This window comes from Talpa occidentalis, unplaced genomic scaffold, assembly GCF_014898055.3.
Source record: "Talpa occidentalis isolate TD23 unplaced genomic scaffold, MPIMG_talOcc4v2.1 talOcc4.2, whole genome shotgun sequence".
Lineage (NCBI taxonomy): Eukaryota > Metazoa > Chordata > Mammalia > Eulipotyphla > Talpidae > Talpa > Talpa occidentalis.
In genome coordinates, this window is record NW_023602073.1 from 20,321,256 (window position 1) to 20,334,672 (window position 13,417).

The 13,417-nt window shown below is 35.8% G+C and overlaps 1 protein-coding gene across 1 annotated transcript; it reads right to left on the reverse strand.

Moving 5' to 3' along the window:
- Positions 1 to 3,532: 3,532 nt before the first annotated feature.
- LOC119251027 (olfactory receptor 14J1-like) lies at positions 3,533 to 8,595 on the reverse strand. Its single transcript, XM_037518537.1, has 2 exons — positions 8,511 to 8,595; positions 3,533 to 4,446 (listed from the first exon to the last, which is right to left on the reverse strand). The coding sequence occupies exons 1-2, from the start codon at positions 8,593 to 8,595 to the stop codon at positions 3,533 to 3,535; spliced, it is 999 nt and encodes a 332-aa protein (XP_037374434.1).
- Between the last annotated feature and the right edge of the window lie 4,822 nt (positions 8,596 to 13,417).

A 13,417-nucleotide genomic window follows, 5' to 3' on the forward strand; every position in this document is an offset into this window, starting at 1 on the left:
GGCAGGAAACATGGAACCTCCCCATTTCCTAGGGACCACCCTGTTACAAGGCGATAACACATATCTGAAGAATTGTTAGGATTAACAGGACTAGATGGTCTTTTCACATATTAAGAAAAGAAATAGAGAAGCCTAGAATATGTGAGTTGGAAAACAGAGTCATACACAGTAAGGTACTGTGAAACTACAGTAATACAGAGTTTGATATTACATGCATGAACACACACACATCCATTGAACAGATTAGCATCTCCCACACCTATATCATCATTTGACATAACAAAGGTGATATTCATCAGAAAAAAAAAAACAACTTTTCAGTCAATGGCATTGTAATTAATTGAGGAAACAACTTATTTAAAGATGACGCAGTGATTCCACTGCTAGGCAACTACCCAAAGGACACAAAAACACTAATTTGAAAGGAAATATGCACTCCTATGTTTATTGCAGCACTATTTAAAATATCCAAGATATGGAAACAATGAAAATGCCCCAAAACAGATGAATGGATAAAAATGTTGTGGTATATTTATACAATGAATTCATGCCATTTGCTGGAACATGCATGGAGCTGGAAAGGATTGTGCTCAGTGAAATAAGCCAGAAGGAAAAAGAAAAGTATCATATGGTTTCACTTATAGGAGGAATATGAGGGAAACCAGTAAGGGATCAGGGGAAAAATGATTATAATAAATAAAAAAAATACAAAATTAACAGGCAACTATAAATCAGGGATATTCTGCCTGGGAGGAGGAGGGATCAAAACAGGGGGAGGAAGAGCACAAGGGACTATGGTGATAATGCATGGGTGAATTGGTGGTGGGAATATTATAGGAACTACACCAGAAAGGAGAAAAGATACACTCTACAAAAATGAAGAATGATGTAAAATATATATAAATAAAAAAATAAAAAATGATTGAAAGAAAAAAGAATTAAAAAATTAAAACAAATATAAAAACCTAGAAAATATAAAATAGCTACAACTTCTATTTTATGCAAAAATAATTTTTAAATAGATTACTGAAAGCAAAGGATGAAATAGTAAAACTTTTACTGTAATCATTAATGTTTGCATTTGTTATTTTAAAGTTTCAATAAGTATTGTACCTGCAGATTCATTTACATATATTAGGGAATATTTGTGTCTCAAACATAAACATTTATATCTACATAAATTCTGGAAAAAAAAAAGAAAATTATTTTTTTAAATATTGTCTTTTTTTTTAACTAATCTTTTTTTTTAAAAAAAAAGATTTATTTATTTATTTATACAGGCACTGGGTACAGTCAGAGCATGGGAGAGTGAGAGAATTCACCAGAGCCAGAGCGGGGAACAGAGCAGGCAGAGTGACGAAATACACTGCTAAGGGGAGCAGCGGGCGGCAGGAGAGGTCTGCGCACCATGTGGGACCCTCACCGGAGGCCGGAGATTGAACCGGTGCTGCAGAGGCTGCGGGCAGCTTCGCAGCCCAGCGCTCAACCGCTGCACCACCAGGGGAGGCCCTAAATGTTGTCTCTTTACATGACTTCAAAGCATGGAAAAATATCCAATGATGTTTGGGAACTTTTATAAGTCAATGTTAGAGTCTTCTTTTCTGTCACTTATGATTGAATCACTTTCTCATGATGTTTTGTCACTGCTTCATTTGTTCATTTGGTGGAAAATCTTATTTTTACATTTGAAAACTTTTATTTCAGTTCACTATTTCTGTCTTCCCTTGTGTTATGTTATCAGTCCATCCATGATTTTTATACTCCAATCACTGAACATTATACTCCTATGTACTTTTTCCCCTATTTTTCAAATATATGTATTTCTGTTAGTATAGCATCCTTTTAATAATATACAGATTATTGTGTTGTCTAAAGATTCCTCCCACATGCATGGCAATTAAGCCTTTGCATTTTTAGATGCAAAATACGGTATAAGATTTTCCCAGAATGACCTGAGTATATTGCTCAAGGAGCCCTGTGAGGTTCATAGAGCCTTAGCGGAGCCAGAGTTAATGGGCGCTCGAGTCTGGTTGTTCTCATCAATTCATGGGTATCACATAATATTCCAACTCCAGTGTAACTCAAACTGAGAAAAGAATCTCATGCTTATTATTTTCTGTCATCCTGGCACGTATGATTCTTGAAGGTATCATGTTAACTTCCTTAAAATTATGGAAATTTTGCACACCCAGTTTCATGGGGTTAGGTTTTAATCTATTGCATTTGAAGGAATAGTGTTTACAGAGTTATTTTGTGAATATCTTTTATTAGATAGCTACTCTGACAACTTTCTCATATGACAACTTTCCCTATGCTCATTTCTCTGTTAAATTATTTTTGCCTGATTATGCTATGTTTGGTTGACCAAACTGACATCAATGGGTACCATTTTCCCTCATCCTATTACTGAACAGGGTGACAGACATCCTAGAACTCCCAAACATGCCCACTTTAAATAGGTTCTGCCATTCACCATATCAAAACAAATCATATTCTAGTGTGTAAGACCTTTAATGGAAACAACTTTAAAACAATTAGTGTGAAATAAAGAGAAGGAAAAAAATGGGTAAAATAGCTTTCACACAAAACACCCAAGTGACCCATTCTATTGTGGGTAAATGTCCAGCCAAATAGAGTTGGCCCAAAATGAGGCTGCTGAGGCCCAAAAGCTAGCCACAAATCTAAAGCACCTTCCAAACGGGACCCTTAGAAAAGCAGCAGAAAGGGCCAGGAAGGAAAAGAGCAAAATCATAATCAAGGTAAATGCTGCATTGTTAACCTCCCCAAGGTCTCTCAACCACATCTGTTTTAAGTGTCTCCTTCCATGTCCCGCAAATCCTTGGAACAATCCCAAGGCTGAGAATCAGGGGCATCTTCTTTGTCTCTCTCTGCTCCATGTGCCTCTTCTAGGTCTCCTTCTCCATCCATTTTCCTTGCTTCTCTCAGTCTTCTCTCCAGCTTCTACTACTCCCTGCTCAGCTCCCCCCTACCTTGGGTACAACAGGCAATCTGGAACGTCACCTTTCCCTGAGGACCACACTGTTACAGTCCCAAATTAGGGGCACAAGTCAAGAACTAAGATGCAGCTGGGCCTTGGACTGAAGATGCTGAGCCCAGGAAAAATGCTCTTGAGGGAAAAAGCATTTTAGATCCCACTGCCTGTGGACAGATCAGTAACTAAAGATCAGTAAAGCTAAAACTCCCAGCTTCCATAATAAGAAATATACCATAGGGAAAATCTTAGCATTTTTTCTGGTTATTATCAATGCACAGAAGACATCACAAAAATACACAAAATGGGCTGCTATCATATCTTGAAACATTTCCCTTGTAAGTCATATAAACTCCTCTTGACTAGATCAAAGTTCAGACAGCTTTTCCAGAACTATCAGGAGCTTGTTCCCAGATTGAGTCCTCAGTCTTTATTCTTTCATAAATTCATTTAATTTTTGTTCATTTTGACTTATTTAAAGCAATAGTTTTCCCAATTTATTTTGAACTTGTATCCCAACCAAGAATTTACAGAAGTGCCTCAACAAAAAAAGCAGAGTTTTCTTTGGAAAATCTTTCTTAAAGCTGCCTTCATAGCTTGATTTCTCAGGCTATAGATCATTGGGTTGAGTGTTGGGGGCACAACTGTGTACATAATAGTGAGCAAAGTGTCCAGTGCACTTGGAGAGTCAGAAGATGGCTTGAGATACTCAAAGACACCTGTTGAAATGAATAAAATGACGACAGCGAGGTGGGGAAGGCAAGTAGAAAAAGCCTTAGCTCTGCCCTCAGCAGATGGCATCCTCAGCACAGTAGAGAATATTTTTGTGTAGGACAAACCAATAAAGATAATGCAAAGAAATGCCATTAGAGACAAGAAGACACTGACCCCTATCTCGCCGAAGTACTCATTAGAACAGGAGAGTTTCAAGAGTTGGGGGATGTCACAGAAGAACTGGTGAATGATATGGGAACCACAGAAATGGATGGAGAAAGTTCCAGCTGTGTGCATGGTTCCAGTAATAACCGCACTGATCCAGACACCTATCACTCCGTGGACACAGGTGCGGACATCCATGATGATTTCGTAGCGCAGTGGAAGGCAGATGGCCACGTAGCGATCATAGGACATCACTGTAAGCATGGACATCTCAAAAGCTGCACAGAGAGTGAAAGCAAAACACTGCACTATGCATTCCCTGAAGGAAATGTAGCCACTGTGGATGAAAGTGTTATAAATGGACCTTGGCACAGTCACAGAAATGTAGCACAGATCCAGAAAGGAGAGATGTTTCAGGAAGAAATACATGGGTGACTGGAGACTATTGTCCATGGAAGTTGCTGTGATAATTAGGACATTGCCAGTTAATGCCACCAGATAGAAGACTAAGAACAGAGAAGCAAGTATGATTTCCTGCTCAGGTTTGTCTGAAAATCCCATCAGAAAAAAACCCACTCAAAGTGAGATTAGCCATAGTCCTTCTTAATTTCCCAGTATTGTTGGTTGCAAGACAAATTGAGCCCGTGAAAGAATATTGAAAGTTAATTAACGTACTAATCTACCTGGACTCAATCAAGTTTGGCAAAAAGCCATTTGAAGAAATCACACTTCATTGCAAATATGAAGTAGTTCTGATACTAAAAATCATGTCAAGAAATTTCATTTACTTGCCTCAGTTATGGAAACAGGGGTAAACAAGATTTTAAATAGTATTGCCCATTTCATCATAGACAAGAAAAATAATAATATACATAATAAAATTAATACAACCTTTAAATAATTTTACTAATAGAGGGCCAGAATATTCAATTTTCCTTTAGATTTATTTGCCAGTCCATACAATGTGTTTATAAACGTTTCTTAGTTTCCTATTCTTTTTCATGAATCACTCTACCTAATCATATGCCATTCTATCAACAACTGATTTATATAACTGCTATTTAATTTTTATTTTATGTATGAGGGAAATATCACTCATTTTTATGTATTTTCTCTTTTGAATGGAATTATGAAACTTAAAATTGATAGAAATTTTACAATACTTATGATATATAAATAACCAGTATAATTCACATAAAACTCCAAACTCATCTGAAAAATGTTAATTTCCCAAATGAAATGTATAACAGACCTTTCACCGTGTTGTTTTTGTTTTTTTTTTTTTTTTTGAGAAAATTACATACCTAATATATACACGCAAAATATTTCTACTCTAATACCTAATTAAATAAAATATTGAATAAATATGAATTGCAGGGCCTCCCCGGTGGCGCAGCAGTTGAGCACTTTGTTTCGAGGCTGCCCACAGCCTCTGCTGCGCCGGTTCAATCCCTGGCTGCCCGCAAGGGTCCCACATGGCACGCAGACTTCTGCCGCACCCACTGCTCCCCTCAGCAGTGCACTTCGGTCCTTCTGCCTGTTCTGCTCCCCGCTCTGGCTCTGGTGAATTCTCTCACCCTACAGCGCTTCTGACTGTACCCAGTGCTTGAATAAACAAATAAATAAAAATATTATAGAAATATATGAATTTTAATGTTTGAACCCGAAACATTAGTTAAGAGCAAAAATAAAATACTAAGTACTGTTAATTACGAATAAAGATAGCTAGTGGTATCATACACCTGAAAATGAAAATGTAGACCCAAAATCAATGATGTCAATAAAATTAATAATAAAAATATTAAATATTGGGCCTCCCCGGTGGTACAGCTGGTTGAACATCGTGCTTTGAAGCTGTCACAGCCTCTGCAGTGCGGGTTCGATTCCCATCTGGCCAGGGAGATACCCACATGACATGACAGACCTCTCCATTCTTGCCAGCTGCTCCCCTCAGCAGTGTCTTTGATCCATCTGCCTGTTCTGCTCCACGCTCTGTCTCTGGTGAATTCTCTCACCCTCCCGTGCCTCTGACCTGTACCACAGTTCTTGTATAAATAAAAAAAAAAATCTTTTAAAAAATAAAAATATTAAATATTATTCTTATTTCATACAAAAAGAAAAATCTTAAAACAGGCAAGCAGTATGGCCTAATTTGTGCATTTTCTGTGGAAAAGAGCAAATTATTTAGCCAAAGTTTTGAAAACAGTCTGTATGCCAAACAACAAAACTTTATACCTAAATGATATTTTAAATCATCATCTGAATAATTCTTATATAGAAAACTATGTTCATTTAAAATTAGTACTGCAGCAAAAGTATTGACAAATCCTAAAAATATAACTGTATTAAGTATGCTTTACTGGATCTGATTGCTATTTGGATATATTACATACATTTCATGTTCTAAAGACGGAATAAGCAGAGAATAAAGCATATAAGGAAACAAAAAAAAATAACAGCCTTAATATTCTGAATGGTGAGGGATTGATACTGTTTGTAACTATTTTATGTATTGTTGGCCTGATTTGATGGTTGAGACCCACAGGAAAATGATCCTCCTTTTTAGTTTTACAGGCTGAAATCCATCCATGTTCCTGTATTAATGTTCTGAACACCGAGGGTGATTGATGCTTCTAGCTTCTGTAGTGTACCATTTAAATTAATCAAGGATTTGTTTAAGTCTGAGGTTGATAGAAAAGACTTTATACTGATGAGGAGCCCCTAGTCTCCTGCAACTGAAACTTAGTAACTGAGATTTCTGGAGGCTCCAAGAGTTTCTATGCCTAAGTACATGGGAGAAGATTGCTTACTTTACCTTACAGAAACCAACAAAAATGATTTTTTCCATATGCATGAAATATTGTGTGATTTATCCAGAAGTATTTTGGCTTGTCTTTCTATTAATTTAAATCAACTATTGCTAATGATTTATATGGTAGCCACATAGTGAAATTAAATGCAATTTTTGTTTTAATCTTCAAAACTTTACATATCTTTTCTGCCTTTTGAAAAAACAATATAACATCACATACATATGAATATATATTTATGTGGGGGCCTCCCCAGTGGCGCAGCGGTTGAGCGCTGGGTTGCGAAGCTGCCCGCGGCCTCTGCGGCGCCGGTTCGATCCCCGGCTACTCCCCGGCCACGGGAAGAGGGTCCCAAATGGCGCGCAGACCTCTCCTGCCACCCGCTGCTCCCCTCAGCAGTGTACTTCAGTCCTTCTGCCTGCTCTGCTCCCCGCTCTGGCTCTGGTGAATTCTCTCACCCTCCCGCGCTTCTGACTGTACCCAGTGCATGTATAAACAAACAAACAAACAAACAAACAAATAAATAAATAAAACATGCCTCTATAAAAAAAAGAATATATATTTATGTATAATTTATATGTTAACCCCAATCATCTGTGTGTTTGTGGGTGTGTAAAAAGAATTTTGTCACATTATGGGTTAGTCATATCTAACTAGTATTTAGTATGCTGTGAGCACAACTTTAAAAAGGGATAAAACGTGGGATAAAAAGAAGAGGGAGAAAAGGTTCATTTTTAGTATTATTTCAAGGCAATTTTCCCTTTCTATATAAGCCTTTACTTTAAACAAGATAATCAAGATTTTTCACTTTTTCTTTTCTGAAAGTCCTACATACAATAAAGATCAAAGGAGGCATTCAAAGTCTAATTTTTCCATGAACATTTTTCATGAATTTCCATGTTTTTAAACATTAGTGTTTAAACTTTAGGTAGATAATGTTTTCAAAACTTAACAAAAGTTCTTTTTCAATGTACTAAGTGTGATATCTAATGATTTTTGCCAGTTATTTTCCTTGAAAGTCTTTTTCTCTATATATCAAAAAATTGGCTAGTAACATGTCCATTCCAAATTTTTTTCTAAATTTTCTCTGCTTCAGAAATTTTCCTGATGATTAGAAGAAATCAGAGACTGAATTAATGTTTATGACAAGAATCATGGTGTCATCATGATCTGTTAATCTTTATCGTTTCTTTTTTATCCTTACTTCACTATCATTAATGTCAAATTCATTCCCAATTTTTTAATTCTTCTACTTTACTTGAATAATTTCTGTGATTTCTGATGTGAAAGCCCCTCCTATCATTTATAAGTGGCAATTATAAGACTCAAAGAATGGTGTGAATACAAGGAGTATCAGAGTGTCATCCCATCACACATTCACACTGTATACTTCTAAGATGGTTATGTAATGAAAGGCATTGCTAGGGAGGTGGGAACTGCACTCCACAAAATGTTTCTGGAAAGGAAGGTTTTACAATGTTCTTTCCCAGATCATAATTTCTGCTTAAATAAACATAGCTCATGCAAAATATTTCATATTTTACAGGTTAAATAGCAGTGGCTCATCTCTCACCCACTCAAAACCAGTAATTTATGGTGACTTCATTATTCTGTGTAATCTATATTTTGAGAACCTAAGGAAACTCACCACAGCATATTCAAGAACTTCTCCCCACAACTGAAGGAGAAGCTGTCAGTGTGGGCAGCTGACATTTAGCTCAAAGTCTTGATCTCTGAGTTCATGCACATTCAGAAAAATCTGAACTTGACAGAGAAAATAAGTCCATTTCAACCCTTCTTGGCCCCTAGTGGTTAGACTATGAAGTCACTTTGGCACAAGCAGTGTGTCTGGTGCTGTGGGCATTCGGTGATCTTGGTCAGTGCCCTGGGACCAAAACTTGTAATTACAGTCATTGTTCCTGCAGAGTATTTTTCTGTTGAGTTGACTTAATGATTAAACTCAGTTACCTGGAATTTCACCTTATTTCAAAAATGTATTCAACATGGATTAAAACCTTGAAGGTATGACCTAAAACGTGAGGAAAGAAACAGACAATAAGCTCATTGACACGTAGCTTAGTGAAAACTTGAAACAAAATGCATGGCAGAAAACAGAGGCAATGAGTAGAAACAACTTAAGTGTCTATCAAAGAATGATGACTAAGGAAGTTGTGGTTATATACACAGTAGTAAATTGCTCAATCATTAAAAATGGAAGCCCTGTCATTTGTGAAGAAATAAACAATGATGTTTAAAAATGAAATAAAATGAAAGCCTCTATACGTGGAATCTAACTTTAAAACAAAAAGGTATTCCACAGAATGGGAAAAATATTTACACTTCACATGACAAAAAGGGTAACACCCAAAAATATAAATTATTCAACACTTTAAAGTGATGGAGTGGATGTAGAGATGATGGAATGTTTACAAGTACTTGAAGGGAATGAAAGCTGTGCCAACATTAAGGAAAACTATGGTCCTCAAAAAATTAAAATTAGTAATTCCATATGATCCCAGTTATCCTATTTAGCCAAAAAAATAAAAGAACACAAATCCAAAGAGATGTGCACCACTATCCTTATTGCAGTGTTGTTAGCAATAGCTAAGACCTGAAAACAACCTCAGTGCCCAGGGACAGACGATCGGCTGAAGAAGATGAGGTCAATGCACTCGATGGATCCCAAAGTTGTAAATGGCTAGAATCCTGCCCTGGTCACAACCTTGATGAGCCTCAGATATTTATGTTCAGTTAAATGAGTCAGAGAAAGACAAACAGCATATGATTTCATGCATGTGTTATATACCGAGGGGAAAAAAAAAGACGTGAACCAAATAAAACAAAAGTTAACTTTAAGAACAACTACTGGTTAGCAGAAGGGAAGGGAAGACGAGTGGGTGACTCAGGTAAAATGTATCACTTATATGGAGGACAGAACTGGAGCTTTAGTGCTGAACTTAACACAGTGTATATATACAGGTAGATTTTTAATTGTGCACATCTGAAATATTCATATTATAACACAGCATTGTGTCCATGAAAGAAATGGATTTGAATATGTTAATGATGCATAATACCATTACACTAAAAACCATACATGACTGAGGAAAGACTTTTTAAAGACATAAGTAAATGTCTTTACTTACATATTTACACAGTATTCTGGCCATGAATAGGAAGAGAGGAACTTTTTATGTTCCTGCTCAATCTACAAATTTAATGTAATCCCAACCAATATCTCAGCAGGTATCTTTTGCAATTGGTACACTGATTCTAAAGCTTATAAAGATAGATAGAATCTAGATAAACAGACAGAGTTGGAAAGAATTGGAAAGTTGGAAGAACAGAGTTGGAAAATTTTGAGTTTTTAATTTACTAAAGTACTGTGAACTACAGCTATTAACAGAGTCTGATATTATAAGCATGAACACATACATCAGCCGAACAGATTAAAACTCTCACACTATAGCATCATTTGATATTAAAACAGTGAAATTCATCAGGAAACAATATTTCTGAGTAAAACTGAATCATGAGGAGTAACTTTTAATAAAGTAAACCACAATTTCTACTTTGTACCTCGTGCAAGAATAATTTTCAATGGGACCACTGAAGTAAAGAACAAAGCAGTAAATATTTTAATGTAATTACTAATGTTTTTGTCTTTGTTATTTTATAGTTTTAATATGATATTCTGCTGTATATTCATTTTACATATATTACCTGTGTATGTGTGGATTGTTGCACTGGAGTGTCAAAATACTGTAAATTAAACCAATTAATTTTATATTTATACAACACTGAAGAGAGAATGATGATATCACTGACTATTCCAGAGACTGTAATGACAAATTTAATTATCTAGGCAGGTGAGGTTTTTGGGACCTCCAGATTTCCATTTTTATGCCTGGGAGAATGTTGCTTATTTTCTATTTAGAAATCTAACAAAAATATCTCCATTCCATATTCATGGCAATATCACAAGATGTACCCAAAATTATTTTGCTTGTCTTTCCATTAATTTAAATCTATGATTGCCAGTAAGGATTAAAGTAGTCATGTTGTTACTCTTAAAAAAATTCATACATGTTAACACAATTGAGTTGTGTTAGTATGTGTGTATGTAAAAACAACCGTGTCACTTATTACACTTATGTGTAATAAATATCTAAGACTTACTTTAAAATAGTGTTGAAGTAACTGTTTGAGATACCAAGTATAGAAGGAGAAAATAATGAAGGGACTTAAGTGTCTCTTTTGCTAGTGGTTAATTGTTATTTCAGATTTTTTTGGTCATTTTTTGATGAGGATTAATTTATGAACACAATGATGGTCACATTTTTTTCTTCTTTCATTATTGATCAGACTTTTATATTGGTTTTACATCTTTAACTGTAATGTTTCATTGTGCCCAAATTATTGCTGTGTGATAACAATGGGGAATTCAAAATCCAGCATCTTTAGCACAGTTTTAGGTGAACATTGATCTTTCTAAGCAATCTAATGTTTAGATGGATATAATGATTCTAAATCATTCTAAATCATTTCACATGAAAGTCTTTTCTAAGTGTATTTAGATATTGTTAATGATATTTACCCATTATTTTCATTGTCAGAACTTTTCTATCTTTCTGGAAATACTGAGAGTTCATTCTAGAATTTTCCATAACTCAGATTTTTCCCTTAGAATTAGAATAAATAAGAAGGCTGGAATGACTGGTTAGGACAAGCATGATTTTTGTTATGCTCTCTTAATATTTAGCTGTAGTTTATTTCGATCCTTATTTTGTGAAGATAGATAAATTTTCCTCCCATGTTTCAGCAATTTACCTGTGTTTTCTGATGTGGAAAACATCTCACATATCTTATAAGTCACTATTATAAGAGAAAATATATATATTACTGAAAGGAACATTCACACTGAATTACTTCTATGATGGTTCTGCACAGAAATCCTTTGACAGAGGGCCTCCCCTGGTGGTGCAGCAGTTGAGCACTGGGCTGCGAAGCTGCCCAGAGCCTCTGTAGCGCCACTTCTATCCCCGGCTGATGGCAAGGGTCTCACATGGCGCGACAGACCTCTCCTGCCGTGCCCGCTGCTCCCCTCAGCAGTGTATTTCAGTCTGCCTGTTCTGTCCCCCACTCTGGCTCTGGTGAATTCTCTCACCCTCCCACACTTCTGACTGTACCCAGTGCTTGTATAAATAAATAAATAAATCTTAAAAAAAAAAAAAAACCGTTTATAGAAAGATGGGAATCACCATCCATAAAATGATTCTGGAATGGGAGGAGTTTTCAATGTTCTCTCCCAAATTCCTAACTTCCATTAAAATTATCATAACTCATACATATTATTTCATATTTTACAAGTTAAATGGCAGTAGCTGATTATCTCACCCATTCAAACTAAGTAATTTATGGGTTTTCAATATTCATTGTAATCTATGTTTTTATACAACCTAAGGAAATTCACCAGAGCATATTCAAGAACATCTTCCCTCAACAGAATGAGAAGCTGTCAGTGTGGGCAGCTAACACTTAGTTCACAGTCCTGATCTCTGCAAGACAGTCACATTCAGAAAAACCTGAACTGTGGAGAAAAAAATGATTTCATTTCAATCTTCGTTTGGCCTCTGGAGGTTAGGCTATGATATTTCCTTGGCATAAACAGAGTTTGGGTGCAGTGGGTATTTGGTGTTCTTCTAGATAAATACTCTGGGGCCAAAACCTGCAATTATATTTACTGTTCCTCAGATTGTTTTCTTGCTGAGTTGATGTAACATTCATACCTAGTTTCCTGAAATTTCAATGCATTTGTGTAATTGGACCAAATTATTGAAAAATATTATAACATGTGTTAGATTCAAGAACATCCACACTGGGCCTCCCTGGTGGCGTAGGCGGTTGAGCGCAGCACTGTGAAGCTGTCCGCAGCCTCTGCAGTGCCGGGTCGATCCCTGCAGGCCTTGCAGCAACCGATATGGTGAGCAGACCTCTCCTGTCTCGCCCGCTACTCCCCTCAGCAGTGTGTTTCATCAGTCTGCCTGTTCTGTTCCCTGTGCTGTCTCTGGTGAATCCTTTCACCCTCCCACATATCTGGCCAGTACCCTGCTACCTGTATAAATAAAATTAAATCTTAAAAAAAAAGAATATACACAAAACACTTAAGTTAATTCCATTAATTGAATAAACAAGTCAACAATTTAATTCTAAGAGATAATATTATAATGTATAATAAACTTCCCCATTTTTTAAAAGGTGTAATTGTCATTTGGTTACTTGGAATCCAAAAAATAAATGGCAATATGATTTCACTTTGAGTGAAGAAGTAAAAATAACCATATTTTAATCTGTGTGTGGTCTATGATATGTCTACTATAATCATAAGAACTCTTATGAAAATAAACTCATTATTTCAATGTTAAGCCCAAATTATCATAGTTAACAACCGTATATTAAATTATCACAAAACTAGTCTTCATCCTATTAACATTTCACAAGTGTGAGCTTTTCCAATCTTTTGATGCCACAGATAAATCATGGTTTCTATGTAAACTATCATTTTAACACCATAATTCAACTATTTGTTAATATACAACTAATTGCACATTTGTGAACTAAGAATAGTATACAAAGGTGTAATTTAAGACAGCCATTCAGTACATGTATCTGTGTTCCTTAATTTCCAGAATAAATCTTCTCTCTTGCTTAATGAGAAAAATATTCATAAGTTTCC